Source organism: Canis lupus, chromosome 6 (assembly GCF_003254725.2).
Source record: "Canis lupus dingo isolate Sandy chromosome 6, ASM325472v2, whole genome shotgun sequence".
Lineage (NCBI taxonomy): Eukaryota > Metazoa > Chordata > Mammalia > Carnivora > Canidae > Canis > Canis lupus.
This window is the reverse complement of record NC_064248.1, coordinates 14,379,215-14,405,470: the sequence shown is the minus strand read 5'-3', so window position 1 is coordinate 14,405,470 and position 26,256 is coordinate 14,379,215. Positions and strand designations below refer to the sequence as shown.

The 26,256-nt window shown below is 50.3% G+C and overlaps 1 protein-coding gene across 11 annotated transcripts in view; it reads right to left on the bottom strand.

Annotated features, from left to right (window-relative positions):
- IQCE (IQ motif containing E) overlaps window positions 1–25,951 on the bottom strand; it is a 46,268-nt gene extending 20,317 nt beyond the window's left edge. For 3 of the 11 annotated variants that reach the window (XM_025416104.3, XM_025416106.3, XM_025416110.3), the window contains exons 1-13: window positions 25,808–25,950; window positions 20,040–20,087; window positions 18,631–18,676; window positions 15,247–15,375; window positions 14,587–14,721; window positions 13,024–13,094; window positions 8,513–8,626; window positions 8,332–8,382; window positions 5,347–5,417; window positions 4,272–4,344; window positions 3,991–4,040; window positions 2,524–2,687; window positions 1,000–1,055 (exon numbers count right to left, since the gene is read on the bottom strand). In XM_025416104.3, the coding sequence (XP_025271889.1) occupies window positions 1,000–1,055; window positions 2,524–2,687; window positions 3,991–4,040; window positions 4,272–4,344; window positions 5,347–5,417; window positions 8,332–8,382; window positions 8,513–8,626; window positions 13,024–13,094; window positions 14,587–14,721; window positions 15,247–15,375; window positions 18,631–18,676; window positions 20,040–20,087; window positions 25,808–25,843 (1,044 nt within the window). In that variant the 5' untranslated portion in view covers window positions 25,844–25,950. Of the gene's footprint in view, window positions 1–999; window positions 1,056–2,523; window positions 2,688–3,990; window positions 4,041–4,271; window positions 4,345–5,346; window positions 5,418–8,331; window positions 8,383–8,512; window positions 8,627–13,023; window positions 13,095–14,586; window positions 14,722–15,246; window positions 15,376–18,630; window positions 18,677–20,039; window positions 20,088–25,470; window positions 25,515–25,807 lie in introns of those variants that run through there. The other 8 variants (XM_025416107.3, XM_025416112.3, XM_025416108.3 and 5 more) reach the window with 8 other exon arrangements.
- Window positions 25,952–26,256: the final 305 nt, after the last annotated feature.

Here is a 26,256-nt window from a genome sequence, read left to right as displayed (position 1 = left end):
TTTTGGGACAGGAGCCCATTGGGGAAGTGAAGAGCACCCCTGCCAGCACAGCCCAGCCTGGGACAAGTGGGGGCAAGGCACCATTAACAAAACAGAACACAGGGCCTATGAAAGGGAAATTCATAAGCTTCTCTTCTTTGTGCTCATTTACTCTAGTATTTCCTTAGGATTTCTAGAATTTTCAAACTCTGTGATTTTAATCTTAAGTGATAACCCAGTTGTGCCCACGAAGAACTCCTGATGCCTTGTGGCTTGCTTGATGCCAGCCTGCATCAGCAAAGTATTGCCCTCGTGCACTTCAGAGCCACCTCTGGCTGACTTCCTTTCCTAACAAACTTTATTTTCAAAATACCCACAATATATAAAACTTATTAGGTTTTTCTGCTGTGTAAATATGTAAAGTTCTTTTTTTAATGCTCCCCTCTAGGTTTACTCTGCTCAGCCAAATAAGGGGGCAGCTCCCACTTTACCAGGCTACTCAGAATATGCTGACACTTCTGACTAACTCCAGTAGAATCTGATTGATTACTGACCAGAGGAATGATACCAAATTTACAAATTCACATGGCAGATATGAGGAAATATTCATCTCCCCAATTTTCCGGGGGATACATAGAGTTTTCTGATGACTCAGATATATAGGATGGTGAGGGACCGGCCTGTAGAAAGCTCACATGCACACGTCAGGCTGAGTTTCTAAAAGGCTCTAGGATCACCTGCATCCATCCCTAGTCACACACAGAGTCCAAAACCATGTGCCGTGTGACCACCTGTAATATCAGAGACAGGAAGGACATGACCCTTGGTCTCATCCAGACCTGCAAGGAGTCTGCCCTGAGTGCCATCCAGTAGACAGCGACTATTCATTAACATGTCCTCTCTGAGTATCCTATGAGCAGAGGACTTGTCTATTTTCCCACTTTATAAGCTGTCTGGCTTCTCTTTGAGCACAGGCTGATCCTAAAGGACAGGAGGTGGGCTAAGAGGCACACCACTCACTTTTTCCAGCTCTGTGATCCGTCTCAGCAGCCGGGGCTTACTCCACTCCATGTAACCTGACGGAAGCAACGGTTTTAAAGATGTACTTCATACAACCATCCGATGGCCCCTTCAGCCCAGCCCAACTGTCTCAAGCACAGCCTGTGAGTTTCCCCCTCCACAAGCTGGCACAGCTCGCATAGCCAGAAGCAAAGCCGGGAAACCCCCACCCGGCAGGTTCTTATAACCCAATGGCGCCTCCCCGCAAAGGATTCTGTTCCCCCCACTGTGGAGCTGTCTGTAGTGTGACACCTACTCCTGATTCTACCCGTTGGGCTTTGGCGCCCCCGGTCAAAGATGGTCCTTCTCAAGGTCACACGAGTCCACTTTGCTGTATCCTTTGCCCCTTCCCTCCTGCGGGCACTTCCTTCGCTGGCCCTCCTAGCTCTTCCAGCTGTCTCGCCAGCTAGTGGCAGCAGTGCTGCTGGCTCACCTCGCCGGTCACCCTCTGCACACTGCCATGTCATGTCAGGGTCTGCACTTGGGCCCTCCTCTGCACCACTGACTCGTGGGTGCTCTGAATCTCACCCAAGTCCTCTGTTTGCTGGTGATCACCTGCTGAGCCTCTGCCCTGAACTCATGGATACATTGTTTCCACTTGGATACTTAGTACACACCACAGACTAGACCTGTTCCCTTCCTCCAGACCTGCTCCTGTCACCTCCACCCCAGTAAAGGACACTCGTCCTTTCAGTTGCTCAGATAAAAGCCCTGGAACCTAGCTCCTCCTGCATCAGAGGCTGCACCTGATCTCCCAAAGGTATCTGGAACCTGGCTACCTTTCAGCCCTATGGTGCCGCCCTGCTCCAAGTGGTCAGCAGCCTGTATGAGGACATCGTAGCAGCCCTGTCTCCCCATCTGCTTTTCTACAGTCTGCTCAGCATAGTAGCTGGTCTTCTCCCCAGGCCCAAACCCCCAGGGCCTGGGCATGGCTGGCACAACCCTGCCCTCCACCTGACCCGGCTCCTGTCTCATTGCTCCACCCTGCCATTGCCGACACATGCTGTACGCATTGGCTATGGGCCTGGCTGTCCCTCAGCTGTCCCAGGTCTGTCAGCTGTCACTGTCCCTGAAGACCCTATTCACAGGTGCACACCCTGCCCCGACCCCTGCTGACTTTCCACTTTATTTTGCTCCACGACACTACCACCTGACCCACAGCTGATGGGTTGACTTCTTGTTCCCCTCCCAGCATGACACAGTCATGACACAGTCACCCCCTACAAGGGATGTCTGCTTTGTTCACCACTCTATTCCACTCCCTAGATGGGTGCTTGGCACACGGCAGGTACCCATTAGATTTTGGGATACATTTTAGTGTAGCCTAGCAGGATTGTCTGCATTTGTGGCAACTGAAATCAGGCCTCAGGGGCTGGGCGGGAGGGCCAAGACTCTCCCACAGCCTCTGCCTGCATCTTCCCTCAAAGAACATGAGAGGTGGCCTCTCCTTGAGCGTCCCTCTGTGGGCGGCTCCAGGGATGGTACCCTTCATGGTGGAGACAGTGGGAGAGTTGCTCAGCACACGGTCCAGATCTTCCTTCAGGCTCTGGTTTTCTTCTGTGAGCTCCTGGACACTCCGGGACAAGCTCAGGAGGGCGCTGCTCACTTTTTTCTGTCTTCTGAGGCCCATTTTCTTCTCCCCTGGAGGCCTGGGAACAACAAGACCAACAGCTAGGTTTGAGCTCCTAAACTGACTTTATAAAATGCCTTAAAAGAGGGGTGGGCGCACAACAGCCTGTGGGTGTCTGGCCCTGGCTCAGAGAGATTTCTGCATATTTGCAATTGAACAGGAAACACAGACTTTGAACTCCAAGGAACATACAGTAACATATCCTAAATTGCATCACTAAAAAGTTTGTGTGAACTTACTTTGTCTTGTTACATAAACACTTGTCTAACAGTTCTGATTTTGCCCCTTATCCCAGAAAGTCTAACATACAGCCTGTTCAGTTTCTGTACCTGCAAATTTGCCTACTTGCTAAAATTTATTTGTAACCCCTGAATTGATACTTGGGGTGGCTTCACAGTCACTCAGGGACATGGGTAGGGTGGCGGGAAGCTTCAGGGCGAGTTCCTGGTGGGAGGGTGGGTGGAGTCCCCATGTGCTCCTCAAGCAGCACCTCCACTATATTGAGTGTGTATTTCCCTGTGTCTTTCGTTGGTGGTCTCACGGTTTAAAACGGGCTCTTCAGCACAATGCTCGGGTCTGCCCCATGGACCTAATCACCAGAAAGCACATGTGTGTGATGCCACTTGATATTGGGAATCAGCAGTATGTACTAAATAAGTGGTTTTTCAGCAGAAATACACACAGAAACAGGGTGGGTGGTGATGTCGTGACCTGAGGCTCGCAGGAACCTACTCTGTACGTCCCCCAGGGGAATGGCTTTGTATTTGTTTGTGGATGCTGCACAGAACATACCTACCTCAAACAGCAAGAATCAGTTGTCCTTTATGGAAAAAGCTTGCCAAGCCAAAGGGGGCAAAGAGAAGGCTGTGCGTGGCACAAGGTGAATGCGTGATACACATATGCAGCTCAGTGCAGAGGCCAGTGGCATGGCCAAATCTGCAGTGAGGGAATCTTGGCGATAAGGAAACCCTGATGTCTCTCCTAATAAACTCCTTCAGGAAAATGAACTTGTGTTTACTGTTGGGTATGAAATGTCTTCTTGACAAGGAAGGCCTGCTTTCAACAACAGTGCTTTCTAACTGTATGAGGGAAGTGTTCCATAGTAGGAATTAGGGAAGTAACGTGTGGAGAGTTGAGCACGCTGTTAGTAGCCAGTGTGTGGCAACCACGAGGGCACCTGTGTAACCATCCCAAATGGAAACAGGTCCACTCTAACAATGAACAAACCATGCAGGTGTGGGTACTGCCAGCACTTCCCATGTAATGCCTATGCTATTCTTAGGACCAAACACAAAACACAGCTCCCAAGGAGATGACCATACTTCTTTCCGACAGTCTCGGAGCTTGCCAGCAGAGTCTGGAGACGATGAATCTGTAAACACCAAATTAAAGTCCATTACAATACAAAATGAGCATGAAGGCCCTCCTCTGAAAAAAGTCATAATCAGATTCTTGATTTCTGCCTAGTGGCTGGAGGTAAGCACTGAGTTTCTGGGATTCATAGTCAAGCAAAGATGAAATGGGAGAACAGGGTCCCCAGGGCGTTGTGGGGTGACTGCCCAGCTCAGCAGTTGACCCACCCCACCCAGAGAAGGCCACACACCTCCTCGTAGTAAGTCTCCATGGCAATCCTCATCTCTTCCAAGTTGGTGGTCTTCATGTCAGTCTGCAGTTTGCTAGAAACCCAAGTTCAGAGTTAGCACAGCAGTGCTGGTATCCCCAGGGCAGACCAACAAGGGGAAGTGTGTCTCCCATAACAACAGTGATAGAAGGGCTTTGCAAGAGAAGCGAACTGGGCAGGGAGCCTCATGGACTCCCCTTGAGGCCCATGGGAGGATCCTCACACCCTCAGGAACCCCTCCCTGTTGGACCAGCCACCTCCAGGTGCCATAAGAGATTCCCTAAAGCAATTTCTTACTAAATAGAAGGCTGTTTGAGAAGAAGCAGAGTAACTACTAAGTACACGATAGGTGAGAACAGCTGCCTCTGGGGGTGGTGGGAGGAGCAGTTCAAAAGAAAGGAGCATCACTTCCCTCCTGCAGTACCAGTACCATTCCCCCACCCTCAGCATCCAGCAGACTTAGACAAAAAGCTTTTGCAGACAAATGAAAGTACAGTTACAGACTTCAGGAATCTGTAACATAGGAGAAACCAGCAAAAAATCCAAATTTTTATAGGTGACAATTTCAGCAAGAAACATAGGGAGGGGAACCAGGGCCAGGATGGACACTCCTCTATACCGCATCACCAGGGGAGAGTGTGTGAGGCTGCCCGCTGCCCTGAGCAGCAGCAGGATGAGGCAGGGGCCAGGCAGGCAGCTGGTGTCCCAGCACTGACAGCTGGCATCAAGACCACAGACCCATGGGCACATACTCAAGCAATCCACAGAAGACCAAGGAAAGGAAGCATTTCTTAAATGCAGTGGGGACAGGAAAAGAGATTAAGGAAGATACTGTCCCCCAGTGATGTTTGGGAGAGATGGCTAATACTCGTTTTCATTTCTTTAGTACAAAGAGGAAACTGGGATAAGGGACATGGGATGGGGTTGTAGGGGGACTGAAGCTGCAGACAGAGCAGACATTGCTACTGGAGACCAGGTCAGGTGGTGACCCTCGAGAGTCCCCCCTGCTGTCCTCCCTCACCTCCCCCCATCCCGCCCATGGCCAGCGCCTCCATACTTGATGGTGTTGTCCTTCTCCTTGCACTGCTGCTCTAGCTTGAGAATCCTCTGCTTTAGCCCGTTAATGACCTGCCAATCAAACACCAGCACATCAAGTTGACTGCCTCCATGTCCGCAACCTCCTCCTCCCTCTGGACACTCAAGACTGTCCCTGGCCAGTGGACCCAGCAGCATCTAACACACTGCCCCCTTTGTTGCTGGCTTCTTTTGTAGTCTCTAGGCGCAGCAAAGAGAGGGCCAACTGTCCCCCTGGCTCAGTACGTGGTGGCAACAGTGGGGCGGGCCCCAGAGATGTGCCAGCAGGTGCAGGGCCCTCCCCTTGGCCTCATTCCACACTTGAGGGCTGACAGGAGCCACCACAGTGCTAGATACAAAGATTGACAACTGTGACCCTGCCCAGGGCGACTGCATCCACAGTATTCCCCTGGGAGTGAGCAGAGCGGTAGAGGCCTGGAGAAGCCCCCCATGGCCCCATGTTTCCTTCTGGGGAAAGACCACTCATCCACCTCATTTCTTCCTTCTCTCTGCTAACGTACCATTCTGGGAGCTGGCACCCTTATGTTCCTGGAAGAATAGCTCTTCCTTTCTTCTTGAATAGCCAAATGACTTTTTTTAAAAGCTAATTTTAAATTATATTAGTAACACATGAATACATCTCCTTGCAAAAAGGATTAAAACATTATAAACTATGTTCCTTGACCTTATATCTCTCAACTAAATATCATTACCAATTGAATCTGTATTCTTTAGACCTTGTTATACGGATGTGTCCCCACTGGCATTATGGCACTGTTGTGTTTGCAGAAATGCCATCCCACCACGCAGTCTGCAAGTCGTTCCTTTCACAGCACAAACGGTCTTGGTGGTCTAACCCTGTGCTGCCTACAGATCTAGGTTATTCTTGCACAGTACGATCATTTGGTGTAGACAAGCATTTCTCCACTGACAGATGTCTAAGCTATGAATACAAACAAGCCTGCAGGAGATATCCAGCCTTCCTTGTGCATGTGTGCAAATGTCTCTTGAGGGGAGATGGTGACCAGCACAAGTGTCTAGTCACAAGACGCAGTGACTCTGAAGGGTGATTTGGCAACGGATATGAAAGTGGGAATGGTACATATCTGAGGATCTAGAATTTCTACTTGTAATCAACTTTAATTGAAAAAAAAATTCATAGCAGGGCACCTGGTGGTTCAGTCGGTTGAGCCTCTGACTCTTGGTTTTGGCTCAGGTTGTGATCTCAGGGTCGGGAGATCAAGCCCCACATCAGACTCCACACTCAGCAGAGTCTCCTTGAGATTCTCTCACTCCCTCTGCCCTGCCCCCTGCTCACATGCAGTCTCTCTCTAAATAAAATAAAGTCTAAGAAAAAAAACCCAAAAACCCCACAGCATCAGAACAAAAATGCAAAAAGCCCTTCCTAAAAAAAAAAAAAAAAAAAGCCCTTCCTCTACAAGTATGCATTATTTACATAATTCTAAATCCTCACCTAAATTAATCACATGATTCTGAACATAGTTGTATATTCTTTATAAATCATTTTTTAAAAATTAAAAAATTTAAAAATAAATCATTTTTAATAGTCTTTAAAAACCATTTTTCTTAAGATGTATTTTAATGTAGTGTTATTTTAATTTTAATGGTTTCTCCGCAATATTCCCCTCGCGATTGGGCAGCTATAAATATCCTTATGTGAAAGCCCTTTTATATTGGATTTTTTCCCCAGAGATACAGCCCGAAAGAGAGCAGTACTGGACAAATGGAAGGCATGACTTCACGGACCATTCCTCGGCTCAGTCGTGCCAACTTAAAATGCAGCATCCAGCTCCGAGTATGCCTGTGCCTTCTCAGCCCTGCGGACACTGGTTTTGACCATCTGTTTATTCTGCTGTTTTAGGGCATGAGGGCTTTACTCATGGTGGTTCAAGTGAACATCTTCACTCAAGTATTGACGGCTGAGGTAGTGGCGGGGACCAAGGCTGATGCCACCCAGCCTGCATGGGGCCTGTGGATTCACTACGAACCCAAGTGGGGAGAATCTCTTAACCTGTTTCTGGATTTTAAAAAAAGGAGATTGACTCCCTACCACAAAAAATCCAACGAGATTATGTACGACCATGTAAGATCCAGGAGTTGCTATTCATCTAAAAACGATTTTCTTGTGGAAACACTTGGATTTGTTCTCAGGCCCTGAAAGCATTTCCTTTGTGCTGTCCTCGGAGCAGAGCCAGGCTTTAACCATTTATGCAGGGCTGAGTCTTGCCTTCTGTACAGGCCAGCACAGACTCTCCGTGCGCTCGGGATAGAGGACTCTGTTGAACTGATTCACATCCCCCCGTTCCCCGTTATGTCGAGCCAGTTCCCACTGTGGTCTCAGAGGGTTTGGTTATAAATTTTGTGTCACCAAACCCAACAATCATCTCACTAATGTTTCTTAATTCCTTGTGTTCAATAATCTCAAAACCGTGTCCCTTCCCACTTTCTTTTTGAATTTTGCATTTCTATAAAACTGTGCTCCCTTGACTCAGGAGGTTTATCATGATACACTTTTGGACAAAAGTGTATCATGGTTCCTGCCACTGCACCCACTGCAGAATGGCTCCCTTAACCATCACCACATGTTGTGCAGTCTCACAGCAGAGGTGTCGTGTGTGTGTCTGCTGTTTCTGTTTCCACTTAGCGTCATTAGTTCAGCGCGATGTGTGTATAGGGTGTGGCGGGAGACATCTCCACTGTGACCCCGTTCCCTACAGTGTACCTCCTGCTCTGCACGGAGCCTGCTCAGCCCCCTCACGTCCCCTAACAGTGCCCACGGTGTCCTCTTGCAAGCCCTCTGGCTGCATGGAGACTGGCTTTAGGGAGCTCTGGGCCCTCATCTCTGTCATTGTTGCACGACTGTGTTAGAGGAAAGGCATCCCTCAACCGTGGGCTGTTTTCAGATTTCAGTGGGAAGGTTATGCGTCCTGCTGGAGATGGTACTCACCCAGCCAGTATCAGGCCTTTTCTCTGCCAGAGTCCGAACAAAATCCGGGCCCTGCAGTAAGCAGATGGAGAGATGAAGACACAGGCAGAGGGAACGGCCTCTCCCCCCAGCAGCCTGAGGAGTGGAGCCTGTGCCTTCCCAGCCCATGGCCGGGTGCCACCACTGCAGGACCACGACTTACTCGGGATGAATCCAAAAGCTGCTCTATCTGCCGGTCCTTCCTGCTATTTTCCTCTTCTAGGCGCCGAAGCTTTGTTCTCATGAGATCCACGTCACTTTTCTGCATGTGCAGGGACTGAAGGGAAACATAACCACACACACGCACACCCATGCACACATGTGCGCACACAAATGCCAGGGGAAATAGCAGCCGGAGCAGGTCTGGCAAAGTGGCCTGGTGCCCAGTCAGGGTACTGTGTGTGGCGCAAGGGGACGGAGAGCTGGATGTCACAGGAAGGAGTCCTGTGGGCACCCCCGGCACTTGGTGGACGGGGACTGGGGAGATGCCGTTAGGTGCAGGACCATCCCAAGCGACTAGGAGCCCCCTGCCCTAAAAGGCACACCCTCCGTCTCTGAGAAACACTGCCCTACACATCGACACCATCAACAGCACTTCTGGAAACTTCTACCATCACACTCCCTTCCACGCCCATCTGACAGCCCATGTATGTCACAGCAGGTGTCACTAAAACTTTTTTTTTTTTTAAATATTTATTTATGACAGATACAGAGAGAGAGAGAGAGGCAGAGACACAGGCAGAGGGAGAAGCAGGCTCCATGCACCAGGAGCCCGATGTGGGATTCGATCCCGGGTCTCCAGGATCACGCCCCGGGGCAAAGGCAGGCGCCAAACCGCTGCGCCACCCAGGGATCCCGGTGTCACTAAAACTTATCAAAGGCTAACTAATGTCCACTTAAAATCCTTGTCCTCAGCTAAGGCTCAGGGGGTCAAGAGCAATGGCTCCTAAGTTTTTACCAGTCTGTGGTGAACTGAGGAGAAAAGACCATGCTGTCAATTTTCCCCTAACCTAAGCTGGTTCAATCCCACAGCTGCCCTGTACTTAGAAATTTCTCCCTCCTTCTATTCTGGACTTCACCCTTTTATGAAACAGTGATGGCAAGGAATTTTTCATTTTTGTTTTCCATGTCCTCACTTGAAAAAGCTCTCTCCCAAGTGGTGAAACCCCACAGTACAGAGAGCATGAGGTTCCAACAGCAGTGATTAGCCGCTGCGGCCAGCGCCCATACGAGTAGCCAGTGTACATTTAATCAGCTTCCAGCATCAGCCTGCATGTCAACAAGCCAGTCATCCTGGAAACATCCTTCTCCTTTCTGGAGTCTTGTGGCGCGTAGCAGAGAGACAGCATCTGAACAAAACTACAACCGGCCAGCTGACTCGTAAAGTGCACCCACGTAGGGTGGCCTGGCAGGTCGGCCACATGCCCACCATTGGCCAGTATTGCTCTGGGGCATGAGAGTTCCTGGCACTCAGTGAGGGCTTAATGAATAAGTCAGTTCATGCACAGTCATTGGGAAGAAGAAATCGAATAGTGGGAATTCTGCTTTGGAAATGGGGATACACTCACTGTTCTCTTTCCTCCTGCTCTGTACAGTGAAAAACCTTGGACATAGTACGTAGCACAAACAAAAGGAGCATCAGAAGGGGGGGAGAGAAGAAGCAGACTAGCCTGGGGCTCAGGACCCAAGAGAGGACCACAGAATCCCCTCTTGTGCCTTACACACTCTCAGTGGAGTGCAGAGGATGCCAACAGCCTACACGAGTCCACAGACACAGACAGGAAAGCCTCTGCTCCCCAGCAGGAAAGGGGCAGCCTCCCTAGGCAGAAAACTCACAGACAACAAATGCTCCACCTCGGACAGACCCTGCAGAACAGAGCGTAGCCCCACCCCTGTCAGCAAGGGCTGAGTGCAGAGCCCAGCCCCCACCCCTTACCCCCACCCTCTGGGTTGTAGCAAGGCTCCCAGCCCCTTTCTTGCTGAGGGAGAATGGTGGTCAGAGGAGGCCCGTGGGAGGGTCAGGACTTTACTGTCCAGGGTAATGAGGCCACACGCACAAAATAAAATGGAAGAATTATATCACGGAATACCAAAAATTGTATTAAATATAAATGATCTAAACAAACCACCTGGAAGACAGAAACTGGCAAAGTAGATTAAAGAACATGACCAAGCATATGCTGTCTACAAGAAACTGACTTTAGCGTAACGAGACAGAAGGTGGCAGTAATAGGATGGAAAGAGTGGGTACATTATCATCAGGCAAAGCTGATGATACGTCACATAGTGACTTTAAGGGTCAGTCCACTGAAGAGACAGGGACCCTAAATGCATACACACCCAGCAAGAGAGTGTGAAGACACGTGACAAAACTGGAGGGGAAATGAAACCTATGAGCACAGTGGGGCCTTCAACACTCTTCTCTCAGTGATGAGCAAGCAGCTGGACAGAAACCCGGCAGGGGTGCAGGGGAGCTCACCCTGACACCCCAAAGGGTTTGACTGCCTGCACACGACACCCTGCCTGGCAGCAATGTACATGCTCTCTACTCTGGCCCGTGGCAAAGCTGCAAAGGGGCACTCCCTGAGCCACACAAAAGAAATGAAACTACACGGGATGTGTTCTGTGGCCATAATGAGTCAAACTCAATTCAGCAACAAAAATAACGTGAAAATCTTTAAATTCTCAGAAATTTAACAACACAATTCCAAATAATCCACAGGCCAAAGGGTCTTCGGGGAATTAACACATCAAAAAAATACAACAGGGACCCTAAATGCATACACACACAGCAAGAGAGTGTGAAGACAAGACACTCAGACAAAGACACAGCTGGACCAGGGCCGAGTGGAAGGAGTCACTTGTATGGGCTGCTGTGGAAGGCTCTCAGGGCAAGACACTGATAGAAAATACCAATCTTAAGAGGTCATATGCTCTTTAATTCCATGTATAGGACATTATCAGGATGCAAAAATTATAGAGATGGGGAGAAAAGTCAGTGGTCACCAGGAGTGAGGAGTGATGAGTGGGGAGGGGAGGTGGGTGTGACCACAAAGGGACAGTTTAAGGGACAGTCTGGAGCAGCATGTGTGTTGACTGTGGTGGCGGGTATGTGAATATACACACGTGGCAACATGGCATGGAATCCAACACTCACACTGTGCCCGTGTCTGTGTCCTGGTTTCGATACTAAGCTGGCGGGTAGGGGAGACTGGTGCTGGGTGCAAAGGACTCTCCATGACATCTCTGCCACTGCCTGGGCGGTCTACATTCCTGGCCTCCAGCTGAGTACCAGGCGTGGAGTGGTGGCACGCGCATGGGTACCTTGCTAAACTCTCACAGTGACCCTGTGAGACTGCCCCTTTATGATTGCCATTTTTCAACAGGAATCGGGAGGCATCACTTGCCACAGAAAACTGATCCCAGAGCAACAGAGTCATGGAAGTGACGTTCTCTTCTCTCTGCATTTAGGAGCTTAGGCTGATTTTTTTTCCAGAAGCCCATAATGTTAAGTTTGAATAAAGTCAGTATAATTTTACCCAGGGACCCAATTCTAGCCAAAAGGAGATTCACGAGTGTTGCTGCAGTGATTATTCAGAGTTCAAAATGAGGGTTCTCCCCACGGTATGCCTGAGAAGCAGTTGTCCAACATGTGCTTACAGTTTCGAAGGACAAGGGAGTTCGGGTGCATGGAATAGCACTTTAACCGCCAGGCGGCTCCCATGGGTGAGGAGTATCTTGGTTCTATCTGAGATCTGAGCATCTTGTTTGGACCGAGACAGAAGGGCTGCATCTTGTCCACAGCGGCCTAGACCACATGCTTCTCAGGTAGGATGGCTCACAGACTCCTCTCCACAGCTGTGCCCTGGGCGTGCTAGCTGCCCACACCCCGCTTAACCTCGGGTGCCCAGAGGATCCTGCCCCTGGATGAAGCTCAGCTGGCGGAGATGGTAGGGCTTGAAAGAGATTAATGCTATGTAAGGGAGTGAACCCTGGCCTCTTCTCCAGGGGCACAGGAATGCAGATGAGCACTAAAGAACAGTGTGGCATTCGTGGTTATGGTGATGGTGACGAGGATGGTGGTCATTTATCAGTGCAATTCATACTTTAAGGATGGGAGATAGCATGGGAAAGTAAAAGCAGCCCTGGCCCTGGGAGGCAGATGGCCTTGGTAGAAGTCTTCATTCTGCTACTGGTCAACCTTGGACAGACTACCTTGTCTGAGTCTCAAGGTCAGCACTGGCTAAGAGCCATGCACTCCCTCCCAGACTCCTGTAGAGACACACTGAGTGAGGGCATGTGGAACATCCGGTAAATGTGAAACAGTCACACACATGGGGGGCTACTGATAATAATGACACCAGTGACCTTACCCGATGCCAAATCTCTGTGCAGAGGGACTGTGAGGTCAAGTCTGTGTTTCCCCTGCCTCCCTGCCAGGCTGCGAGAGCAGAGCACAGATGGAATCTACATACTTGGGGAGGCCTCTTCTACAGTGGTGCTAGGTGGGACACCCAGCTTCCATGACACGGGGCCGGGGTTTGAACTCGGGTGTCCCTTCAAAGCTCATGTTCTTCCCGGGCAGACATGTCAGCACTGACCCCGACCTTCCCCGCTGTCCTTGCAGAAGGCTCTTGCTGTCGAAAACCAGCAAGGGATAGACAGAAACACTACCTTCTTCAGTTCAATGATCTCGTCATACATGTCTTCCTTCTCTCTGTAGATGAGGGTTCCAGGAACGTGACCTGGAGGGGGACAAGCAAATGTTGGATAAGATCATCTGAACAGTAGATAGAATTCTTGGCTGTACCTGAAGGAAAACCTGGAAGTTGACAAAATTACCTTTTTTAAAAAAGGAGGCTTAAAAAAAAAAAAAGAGTAAAAATACTTCAACACTTTTAGCCTGACCGCCATACTCCCCGCAAAAGTAAGGAGACTAAAACTGAGAGTGATCCAGAAAGATAAAGCAGGAGGAAATGGAAAGGTGTGAACACAGGGCTCACATGCAGGAAAAGGAAAGAAGGGGTCAAAAGAAGTGGTAAGTTCAAGTTTTTAAATAGCAAACCAAGTAAAAAGGCAATGAACAACACCCCTTCCAATGTCCAGTGAATGAAGTGTAGTGAATGAAGCATACTCTGGTTTCAGGAGGATACTTAATATATTAAGACTCTAGAACATTCAAGCCTAAAGTAGAACACAGAGCCAGCAAACACAGGGAGGGGGTCAGCTCAGGGGGCAAGGTGACATGGGCTCACCACGCTCCCTGCACAAGTCTCCAAGGAGAGCAGTGAGAGCCAGGTAGGAAACGTGGATAAAGGCGAGACAGAAAGGCAGAGACAGGACAACAGACCCAGCCTTTCTGGTGAGATTTGGGCTTTTTATTGTTTGCAATTGTTATTTCTAATATTGTTTATCCAATAGATTTCTTTTTTTTTTAAATGTATTTATTTATTCATGAGAGAGAGAGAGAGAGAGAGACAGACAGACAGACATAGGCAGAGGAAGAAGCAGGCTCTTAGCAGGAGCCCAATGCAGGACTCAATCCCGGATCTCAGGATCATGATCTGAGCCAAAGGTAGCTGCCCAACTGCTGAGCCACCCAGGCATCCCTATCCAATAGATTTCTTTAAGATTTTATTTATTTATTCATGAGAGACACACACAGAGAGAGGCAGAGACACAGGCAGAAGGAGAAGCAGGCTCCACGCAGGGAACCTGATGTGGGACTCGATCCCAGGTCTCCAGGATCAGGCCCTGGGCTGAAGGTGACACTAAACCGCTGAGCCACCTGGGCTGCCCCCAACAGATTTTTTTTTTAAGATTTTATTTATTTATTCATGAGAATACACAGAGAGGAGAGAGAGAAGCAGAGACACAGGCAGAGGGAGAAGCAGGCTCCATGCAGGGAGCCTGATGGGACTCGATCTCCGGTCTCCAGGATCACGCCCTGGGCTGCAGGCAGCACCAAACCGCTGAGCCACCGGGGCTGCCCCCCACAATAGATTTCAATAAGACTCTAAGCTTAGGGAGGCAGGCCCAATTGGAGCCCAGGAAGATACCACTGTCCACATTAGGGAAACTGCTTTCTAGGAGGCAGAGTGGACTTGTAGGGTCCCTGTCCTCTCTCCATGATCTCATAGGGATGGAGCCAGTACAGGAAGCCCCAAATCTCATTATGTCAAAGCACAAATCTCGGGCTTTCCCTCCTTGTGGCCTCGTCACCATTAGCGTGCTCACCGTTGCTGGCGGAACGCCTGAGATTTGACCTCTTCATTCTTAAAGCTTCTGTCAGATAGTCGGGAGTGCTGCTCGGGGGGTTGGTCCATGCATGCTCCAAGGTCAGGTCTGACTTCAGGGGTTGGGTCAGACTTCCTGGTTTGAATGTGCACGGATTTAATAGGACAGGACAGATAAATGAAACAGGAGGTTTTGCCCCTAATAATCAATCTTCGTGGATTGAGGAAAGTTTAAGTCAACCAGCAGATACTGACAATCTTGGTAGGCTGATAGATGTTTAATCAGCAGCTCTCAAAAAACAAAGCCCAGTTTTGTAGCATCTACCTATTTCCATGGTATAAATATTCCCACCACATCCAATTTCAAGCTGGCAGTGTGACATCGACCAGCTCACAAAATTCCTAGAAACTGAACAATTGGCTCCTGCAAGCCAGTAGGAGCTGGCCACGGCCAGCACCGCTGAGACATCCTAAGACTCAAAGGGATACAGTGTCACACACGCAAACCATCAGAAAGCACACTTAATGCAACGTCTTTGAGAGGATTAAAAACAATGTCATTCAAATAAGTCATATCAGAAACTCTATCCTAAATTACCACCTGCAAGTCCTAAAACTCTCCTCTGGAGCAGGAAAAGTTTCTGTCGGAGCAACCACATACCTTGCTTTGTGCTTCCCAGCCACAGCTTCTGTGGGGTTAAGGACATTCTGTTACCAAGAGGCATGCTTGCTGCTGTCCTCAGAGATCTCCAGGATGCCACTTTTCGCGGTTTAGAGTGATAAGGTGACTCTGGAAAGCCAATATATGGTTTCAGAAGTGCAAGATATCAATGCCCCCTCAACATATGTGCTTCAGAGAGGCAAAACAGCATACTCACCAGAACATTCTGACAAAAGTCAAAAACACAGCTATGATATATGTACATATACTTATATTTCTTTTTAAATTCCATTATAAAGACAACATAATGGGAAATTTGTCTAAAAACACAAATCCTTAATTCTACCAATATTTGACGTTTTCAGATGCATGTGTAGTTTTACATAGTTGTGATATAATGAACATACAATTTTGTGTCTATTGTACTTAACGTTGTAAAAAATGGTCCATTTTGTGACATAAGCAATAATATCAAGAACTTAATATATTAAAAAATCTAGAAGAGGGGTGCCTGGGTGGCTCAGTGATAGAGTGTCTGCCTTTGGTCCAGGTCATGATCCCAAGGTCCTGGGATTGAGTCCCACATCAGATTCCTTGCAGGGAGCCTACTTCCCCCTCTGCCTATGTCTCTGCCTCTCTCTGTGTGTCTCATGAATAAATAAAATAAAATCTTAAAAAAATAAAAATAAAAAATCTAGAAGAAATGAGAAAAAATGACCTTTCTATGGCATTTTTAGTTTTATCAAAACAAGGGAAATGTTTTAAAATTCTTTTTTTAATCTGGGATTTCATCTCTTTAATTCTGGAAGATATGACAAATTTATGGAAAAACTTAGTTCGTCATAAAACATGTTTATAATTAGCAAAGAAATGTCTGTCTATAGCAGGTCCCAAAAAGCTAACATTTTTTAAATTTTTAAAAAACTTCTATGTTTTTTTCATGGCTTCAAAATTTATGAGAAATTTCCCATTATGATTTAGAACAGGAGAATAAAGATACATTAGACCTGGATGCATTTTCCCTCACCGGAAGATGAAAGCCTTCCAAATTTTGTTCATTTAAGTGCTCATTTATAAAGTAAATTAGTGGTTAGTAAAACAGCTCCCCAAGTAACATTTCCCTCCTAAATGTATGCGATTCATCAACAAATAGTAAGAATTCCTCAGGAACATGTATACGCGTAGACCAAAGCGGGAAGTACGCTGGCGAGAAGGGCTGCAAGCACCAAACCCCCACACCTTGGAAGCTACAAACATGCGAAACTGGCTTAGGCATTACAGAGAAGTAACAAGCTAAGGGAACAGGAAACACAATTGCTGCTGTCGTAGCCCGGGGAATCCAGACAGAAGTGCACCTGCTGAAGGGGCGTTCCGAAGGCCGTGAAGGGAGATCAGGCCAACCAGTGTGAGGCCACGCCAGCCCAGGGAAAGAGGCGTCAGAGCAGGGGGACAGGACACTGATAATCGGCACTGGTGCTGGACGAGAGGCCCTGCTAGGCCGCCAGGAGAAAGCACGAGAAGAAGTGGGGCCGCTGAGGTTCAGCAACCCTCTCGAGTTGTGATTTGGGGGTTCTCACCATTGTATATTACATGAAATGCAATTCTGACATTTGCAGAAATCAAGTTAAAAACAATTTGATTTTTATGATTTTAAACACTCGAAACACTGACTTTCAGTAAGAATCATGAAAGATGCTGTGACATTTACCTTAGGTACCTTGTAGCCAAAAAGGACTTCAAACAAAATGGTTCTAAAACAAGAAGGGGGCAGCCTGGGTGGCTCAGCAGTTTAGCACTGCCTTCAGCCCAGGGTGTAATCCTGGAGTCCCAGGATCAAGTCTTACATCAGGCTCCCTGCATGGAGCCTGCTTCTCCCTCTGCCTGTATCTCTGTCTCTCTCTGTCTCTGTCTCTGTCTCTTTCTCTCTCTCTGTCTCTCATGAATAAATTAAAAAAAAATCTTAAAAAAAAAAGTAAAATAAAACAAGAAGGATTAAAACACAAATACCACATTTCTACTTCATATGGACTGTCAATTTCCTCCATGGAAGGAGAGGAGACATCAAAAATTCAAGCTGATAGTTTCTTTCTAATGCTTATATTACTTTGTAACATAAAACATGCTTCTCTCCTTTGCTGGAATTTATCGTTCCAATTATGTTTTTCTTGGGCTAATAGAAAAGTCCATTAGTATTCTCTGAGTGTGTCACATACATGACACAGTCTGTTTGAAATGTACATGTAAAAAAAAAAGAAATGTACGTGTATGTAAAAAACATATATATAAAATAAAGTCAGGGACAGCCTCAGGTTTTTGAGTCGCAAAAGGAAGCCAATCCAGGATTCAAACTTTGTCATAAAAACATTCCTAAGCATAAGATTCACATGTGATTGGTTCACTGTGCTCTAGAGCAATGTCAGACAGTTGAAAATGAGAGAGGCCGGGCTGGCCATCTGGACTAACTCCATGCACCACGGACTAAATGCCTGTGCCTCCCATAAGCCTTACTATGAAACCTAAAGCCCTAATGTGATCACATTAGGGGGTGAGGCCTCCAGGAGATGGTTGGGTCATGAGATGAGACCCTTGTGATGGGATTGGTGCCCCTATAGAAGGGACCCCACAGAGCTCCCTCACCCCTTCCTCTGTGTGAGATACAATGGTAGTGGCTGTCTACAGCCCAAAAGAGGCCTCACCAGAACTCAACCATGCTGGGATCCTAGTCTTGGGCCTCTGGCCTCCAGGACCATAAGAAGTAAATGCCTGTTATTCAGAAGGCACTCAGCCGCCTGGGTGGAGGACCCATCCCCACAACCTGGTTCCCCGACAGGCAGCCACATGCTTGCCCACGGCCAAGGACAGTGTCTCCCGGACAGATCTGCCACCCCTGCTGAGGATGGGGAACAGAACCTGCCAGCAAATGCAGCCAGGGAGAGCCCACAAGAAAGCCACTACATCTGCTCAACACAGTGTGCTGACAACAGCTCTGACTCTAGAGCCAAACCCCTCTGACTCTAGAGCACAAGGCCCTCTGGCCACAGCAGAGCACAAGAGAAAGGAAAGAGCACAAGAGGCCAGAAGCACTGCGTCTACCAGAGGCCCCAGGGACAGCAACCACTCAGGAGCCTCAGCCCCTCATCAGGCCTCCTCCCATGGGGACCACTGGGGCCACGGGGGAAGGCAGGGACCCCAAGAGCGCCAGCTCCAAACACCCTAACACAAAACAGAGCCAAGCAGTGGAGTGTCCTAGCTCAATGACCCTAAGTGTTTGAAGAAGATATTCGTGATCTTTCTCCCAAGATGCCAGGGAAGGACAGTTTCTGAAAATCATTTTCTGGGTTAAACTAAAGAAATTTGAGGGATGAGGGGCCTGGTCATACTTACTTGGTGATGTGGGTGGAGGTTTGTGGAAACTTTTCCTTTTTGCTTTCTGAAAGAAAGAAAAAATGAGGTAAAGCATGCCCAGCCTTCTGGAGCAGCCCAGCAGCCTCAGGTGTGAAGCACAGGTGTGATCAGGATGGGTCAGGGCAGGTGCAAGGGCAGCGAGATTCACCCAGCAGAGATGTTAGCATAGTCTGGGCCAAGAAAGAAACCCATTGCAAAGCAGGGCGACCCCAGGAAACGTAATGAGTACAGCACTCTAGCTGGGCCAGGTCCCTGGGAGCTCTGGTGACACCACCTAAGTGCAGACAGGAGATACCACACAAATGGTGTATCTGTGACCACGCCACTGTCCTCATGTCAGCGCCTGGAGCACCAGGGTGTGACTGTCCATGAGGGCAGATTCAACAAGAAGAAAGCCTTATGAATAAGGCACCTGCGAATCCTCCTGGGGAGGGAAGGTCCAGCAGAGGACAGATGTGTTGGTTCACCATCTCCCGGGCCAACCCTGATGCCAAGTGCAGAACTGGGCACCAACTTGGTTCTCCTACCCACTACTTGCAGGCTTGGGAAATGACACACCTTTGGCGCCTTGTTTTCCTCAACTGCTTCCCACTAGACAGAGGATCCCCTTTGCTTCCCTTCTGGTAGAAACAATGAACTCTACATTCTGAATTTTACCCAGTGGACGGGCTGGATCCCTACTTCTCCAGGGGACATGTTGGGCTCCTGTTCTCAGTGGTGTGGAGGGAACATCCCTAACTCTGCAGAGGTTCCTCACGACAGACAAGGAACCTATGAGGCTCTTGTGGAATGGGGATCTGCTGGGGCCACATGCCCTCAGAACTCTGTGCAGACGTTTGTCTGTGACCCTGCCTTTTAGACACACGCTCCTTGTGCTCTTCTTTCCCAACTGCGTGGCTGGTGGGCTTTTCTATCCAGCACAGCTTCCCAGATGAACCCAGAGAGACCAGGATGGGGGCTAGTTTGCCTGGAGATGCTTCAGCCTAGCTCCCTGCACCCTGGGGACTCCAGGGGCCATCTGGCCAGGACATCATGCAGTGCCAGGGCTGTGGCTGCCAAAGGGTCTCTTTCTCACCCGGAGCCCTCTCCTGACTGGGGATCCGGAGGGGGGTGGTGCAGGTTGTAGGCCAAAACTAGATGCAGAATAGGAGTTTACAATCTGCCTCAAATATACTCTGCTCAGGACTAACATCTGGATACAAGTTTTAAAATGATAACCACAGTTGTTTACATCCAACTAAGGGCTGAGTAGCATTTGGAGTTTGTATTCCAGCTCCAAACACAACATTTGTGGGGTTTGACCTGGTGCACATGTTTGAGTTACAAGAAAAGGGGCAAAATAGCCTAGCTGGTGCTAGGATATGTGGCTGCCCCTCAATCACACTCACCGTCTCAAAGTCAGAGTCAAAGGTAATTGCAGATAGACTGTCATCTCCCTAGAAGAAGAGATGCAAACATTGAAATTTTAGGGCACCTGCTTGGCTCCCTACAGTCATATACACAAGGTAGAAAGAGCTCATCCACAGCTATGGAGGCAGAGACTCAAGAAATTCAGGACACACGAAACAGGTGGTGGCCAGATGGCTCCATCCAGCAGAAGGAATGGGTGGGGGACACAGCACAGAAACCCTGCCTGAGGGGCTGCTCTGTGTCTGTTGGTCCAGAGACACCATTTTCAGGGAACTGCTGGGTACTGTTGATAAAGAAACAGTTCAGGATAAAAGGATTTCGTTTTCTGCACTGTTTAAATGTGCTCGCATCACCTTCACATCAAAACATGAGGAATCTGTAACTGGATCCTATAAGAGCAAATCAAAGTCATTTTAAAAAACACATTCATTCATTAATACATGCATTATTATTTGGACTAATAAAGCTTCCTGCCCTGGACTGGGGGTTGGGGGTATATTTCTGTACCACCTAATTTCAGTAAGTTAGGAAATAAAATCTGTACCACCTAATTTCAGTACTAGGATGTCATTTCCCAAAAGAAGAGTGTTTCCATGTTAACTCACCCAAGTTTAAATCCTAAAGAGAGAGAGAGAGAGAGAGAAAGGAGGAACAAAATTTAAATCCTTCAGACTGTTGTGTTGCTGATTGAAGTTGCTGCTGAGAGGACTGCACGCCCCTCTTGTGAACCAATGACACTGCGTCTGGCTGCTGGGGTGAGTACGTCTCAGCGAGCCATCCATCCATCTGTGGTGGAACCCACTTACTATCCTAGGGGGGGCTCTGATGCCTTCTGAAAAGCACAGAGATGATCCAAGGCTGAGCATCAGCACTTTGAGCAATAATTCTGCTAGCAGATTGAAGGTCCCCTGGAAACAGGACCGCGGCGGAACATGGATCAGGTGTTGCTATACAGCCTCTCTGAGACACAGTCTGGACTAATGGTGCAGCGGGACTTGACGTGGGACCAGGGGGAAGGTAGTGTGCTCAAATAAACAGAACCTTTTATCAGCCACTTAGATTTTCGATGTCACTAAACGGGTGACGTTTTCAGGCGTAAAGAGCACATGCCCATTATAGAGAGGAGTTTTCTTTGAGCAAAGTGGATTAATATGATGTGCGGCATTAAGGAAGGGAAGGCAGAGGATTTGATGTGCAGATCCTGTTCAAGACCAGAGGAGCCACAGCAGCAACCATGTCCTGGTGCCCTGGCATCACAAAGGACACACCTGCCAACCGCACGTGTGAACCCCCAGGAAAACTACATACAGAAGCCAAAAAAAGTTTCTCTTGTGGAGACTCATCATTATGACTTGTTCTGAATAAAACCTTGAAAACTGTGTAATAACCTGAAGGCTCAACGAGGGATTGAGGTTATGTGTGTTACCTTTCTCTGCAACAGGTCTGTTCACCCACCATGCCTTCTCCCCAGCCTGTCCCCCACCACGGGTCACCACCTGTGCCCCACCAGTCAGATCTGGAACCACAGAGCCTCCTCAGACCCGCCCCTTCAGTCCCCAGGAGAGAGACCACACACAGTGTTAAAAACAACCAAAGCATTAATGGTTGATTCCCTGAGCATGATCCACGCTGCTGCAGGCTGGCGAACTAGACAGCACCCATTCATGGCCCGTCAGGAACACAGGGGCCTCTGGGCACTGGGCAGGCAGGCAGGGGGGTCCTGCAAGACCGGGAGTAGCAGCAGGCCTCTGGGCCAGCTGTGATGTTGGCCACGCCACCAACCCTCCGCAGCTCAGCTGCCTTGACAACGGAGGACATGTTCCTCTACCAGATGTTTAAAAGCACTGGAAGTATACATACACTAGTAATTCAACCCTGGAGCAGAAGATATGGCATGTCCAGGAGATGCAGGGGCCTCTAGGGACTCAGTACATGACAGAGAGGAAGACGTCTTCCAGAATGGTGAGGTGAGGAGCTTGGGTGATTGTCTCAACAAACAAGAAAGTTATAAAACAAACAATTGGTTGAGGTTTCTGGAAATTGACCTAAAGGCATACAGCAATAGAGAAAGATTCATTCAAGAAAATTTACTAAATCTGAGGAAGAATCTGAGTGAGAGTCTGGGGCACTCCTCGCCTCCCAAGCTCCATCCCATAGAAACTCTCTACTTCAGAGAGACCTGCTCTAGGTGGGTGCAGGCAGGATGGTGGGGAATGGTGGGGGAGTGTTCCAGAAGTAGAGTGTAAGCTCTGCCCCAGGTGTGGCAGGCTAGGGATTCTGGGTCCCCAAAACCCCTAAGCCAGTTTGCTTGTAGGGCAGAGGTTCCACACAGGGAAGGTCAGGCCCAGAAGGACAGCACCCCTCCTGGAGCAGAGGTGTCACTCCAGGAGAAGCATGTGGCCATCCCCACTGCCAGTTCTGTGCAGTAGCACAAAGGTCCTTTCCCGGGGGAGAGGCAGGTCAACACTTGTGCCCAAGGGGACTGGCTTTATTTGTGGCAGGTAGTGGAGCATCTTCATGCTTCCCTGATTCCACTGCCAAGTCGAAGACCACAGTGACACAATGGAGAGCAATTGCAAAGCCCCCTCACGGTGCAATCATACCAACAGAAAACTAACCAGCAGAGCAAGCAGAACTACAACAGGCCCAGGAGAGCCTTCCCAGGGTCATGGTCAACCCTGAGGCTCAGGGAGGCTGCCTACAAGCACTAGACTGCACGCATCAGCAGCAGGCTCAAGGTGGACATGGAAACACCCCCCACACGCACCTAGATCAACCAAGGGGCACAAGCCCACCAGCACTTGGGGCCTCAGCATGACTCTAAACTAAACACTAGTTGAATAAGAAGCTCTGACCCAAGAGCAGCTCCCAGGAAGCCAGGCTTAGAGGTAAAATCACACATCCTTGGAAGTCTGGGGGGCCACGTGCTCATCTAAGGCTGCCCTCTTAGGCGACATGGGAGGGGAGCAGTCCAAGCTGCTAGGCCCTGGTTGCAGGGGCAAAACCGTAAATCCCCATCCTGTGGCAGCAGCCCCCAGGCCACATACCTCAGATGCACACACGCACATACACATGCTCCAGATGCACATGTGCACAAACACACATGCACACGCACACACCATACATGCACATGCATGTAACACAGCACAGGTACACATGTGCACACATGCATGCATACACATGCAAATGCATGCACACATGTACACACAGTGATAAAGAGCAAAGTTTTGACTGGCCAAGGAGCTTACCCATAACCTTTGACCAGAAAGTGGCTTCTGCTGACCCAGGGGTGACCCCTAGGTAGTTAGGCTAAAAGATGCAAACAAGAAAGAATGTGAGCAGGGAATCAGAGGCCGCACAGGTGTGGGAAGACCAACTGCAGAGTGAGTCCAGCCAAATCGCTCAGCAAACAGACGAACCACCAAGCAAACCCCATCGCTCCCATGGGGAGGAGGGATCAATACCAAGTTGCTATAACATTCTATCTAAATGTCTAGCTTTCGATGAGAAACTATGATACACAGAAGCAGGAAAGCATGAGTGGAATAAGGGAGAAAAGCAGAAATAGAGTCTTTTGAAGAGGCTCAGGTAATAGACTAGCAGCCATAATAAATATGTTCAAGCCCTTTTACCAGCACTGGCTCTTACATCACAGGTGGTCCCACTCAGGCTCCATGTCACCCCTGTGGCTCTGTACCGTGGTCAGCGGGGCTGCTTACAGCCCGCACAGTGAGCCCCTGGCACACAGCACATGCTCTGTGAACTTCACCGGCCAGCCTGGAGGCAGCTCCATTCCACTTAGGGAACGGACAGACAGAGCAGTTCCTGCTCTCAAGAGGTTTTTGTCTAATCTCAGACTGATCCGAGATCAGCAGAAAGCCACAGGTCAGCCTGGACCGAGGGCTGAGAGTCTCCTAAGCGCCAAGAGACCTTTGTGCCAGTTCCTCCACGACTGGACTCCTTGAGACTAAGGCACCAGAGCATAACTGGTTTTGTGCCTCGGACTCCCATGTATAGGGGGCTTAACAAATGCTTGTGCGTGTAAGAATGTGTATAGTCACATAAAAGTGAAAACAAGAGAGGGAAAGCTGGGGAACAGGTAAAGTAGGAGTAGCCACAGGTTAGACTTTAAATCACGCTCTTGAAAACACGTGGCTGTGGGAAAACGTCAACAAATTAAATGGTAAAGGTCACAACACAATTTATTTTATTTTTTTTAAAGAATCTTTTTTTTATTAATTTTTTTTTATTCTTATGATAGTCACAGAGAGAGAGAGAGAGAGAGAGAGGCAGAGACATAGGCAGAGGGAGAAGCAAGCTCCATGCACCGGGAGCCCGACGTGGGATTCGATCCCGGGTCTCCAGGATCGCGCCCTGGGCCAAAGGCAGGCGCTAAACCGCTGCGCCACCCAGGGATCCCACAACACAATTTAAACGTGTTTAAACACAATGATCTCGATTTTTAGAAAATCTACGTGGGAAGAGATGCACTGAGGAAAGACTGGGAGGAAGTCCACCCGATATTGAGGTGGTCTGGCGCAGGTGGTTAGATCATGGGTAAGCTGTCTACGTTTTCTCTAGCAGCCATGGCTTTCGTAATCACGACCTGGGAAGTCACTTTCTAAAGATGAAGGAGCAAGGAGTGCGCCCAGGTAGGTGAGCTGGAGATGGGCCAGGCCTTGGTGCCTTGAGGGATGCTCCGGTACTGGGTAAGCTCTGTGCAGCCCTGCGGGGCTCGGCCCTCTGAGAAGGAAGCAACGTGGCCAAAATGTCCCTGTCTGGAGCCCTCCAGAGGCTTCTCACGGTGCCCACAATAAGGTGCAAACTCCCTGCATGGCCTGCGAGGCTCCCTGTGGTCAGGCCCTGCTCTCCTTCTGGAGGGGCAGGGGGCAGCAAGCTCTCTCAGGCCCTGGAACAGTCCCCACCGTCCCACCTCCCACGCTCTCAGGTCTCCTTGCGCAGGGGCATCCAGGGAGTCCTGGGCACCTGCTCCAGCACCCGGCCTGAAGCAGCCCTCTGCAACCCACCGCGGCCCCAGGGGCCTGTTCCCTGTTCTGCTCGGGCCACCTGAGTGCGGTTGCAGGCCTCGTTCTCCCCGCACCTGCACCGCAGTGCCACTCATTCACCCATCGTGACACCTCCAGCGGGGGGCAGGCGCCCCCAAACACTTGGCAAAGGCGCGAGCTGTCAGCACGCCTGCCCTCACCCTAGGGGGGAACTTGGGGGCACCTTCTCGGGGAAGCCTCCTCTCGGCGCTGGGCCGGACGCAGGTCCGGGGGGGGGGGGGCGGCGCGGGGCTTCCTTCCCCCCACCTCCACGCCTCGCACATCTGGAGGGCTCGGGCTGGGCACCCGGCCGCTGCGCCCCCCACCCCGCCGCCCCGAGGCACGGGGAGGGGCGGGCACTTACGCAGTGAGCTCCGTAGCCCCGCGGGCCGCGGTCGCAGGCTCGGCACAGGCCGGGGCCTCGCAGGCGCCGAGCGGCGAGGACGCGGCGTCCGGGAGGGCTTCCTGGAAGCGGCGGCCTGTGCAAGGGCGGGCGGGGTCGAGGGGCGGCTGGAGGCTGGGTGCGGGGCGGGACGCCCGGCCGGCCGCCCGCGGGCGGGGACCCGAGGGCCGCTCTTGTGCGGTAACAATAAGGGCGGCTGTGAGCCGGCGGCCGCCAGCCGTGCGCCCCTTCCTCCGGCCCGCGCCCGGCCCCGCGAGCCCGGGAGCCGGAGGGAACGGGGAGGCCCGCCCGCGCTTACCGTCTCTGAGGCCGGCTCCGCGGTGCCCTGCGACATGGCGGCGGCGCTGCCCGGCCGGCCCGGGGCGCTGCGGGCGCGGCTGTCCCGCTGCGCGGCTCCGCGGGCCCCCCGGCCGCCCGCAGCCTCCGGGCCTGCCAGCCCGCGCGCCGGCCGCGCCCCCGCTGCCATGGTAACCGCGCCGCCGGCGGGGCCCCGGATGTGGCCGGCGCCGGCGAGCCCGGCCGACCGTGCGCGTGCGCAGAGAAAGCCGCGGGCCGACGCGCCGCGCGCGGGGAGGTGCGGGGCGGCGAGCGCAGCGGTGCCGGAGCCGGGGGTGGAGCGCAACGGTTCCCAGAGGGCGCCCCCCGCCTTCTCTCGCGGAGGCTCTGCGGCACGCCTGCGCGGCAGTCACCCCAACGGGATGCAAGTGCGTGCTCGGTTGACGCTGAGAGGCATAAGGGGCGTGTGCA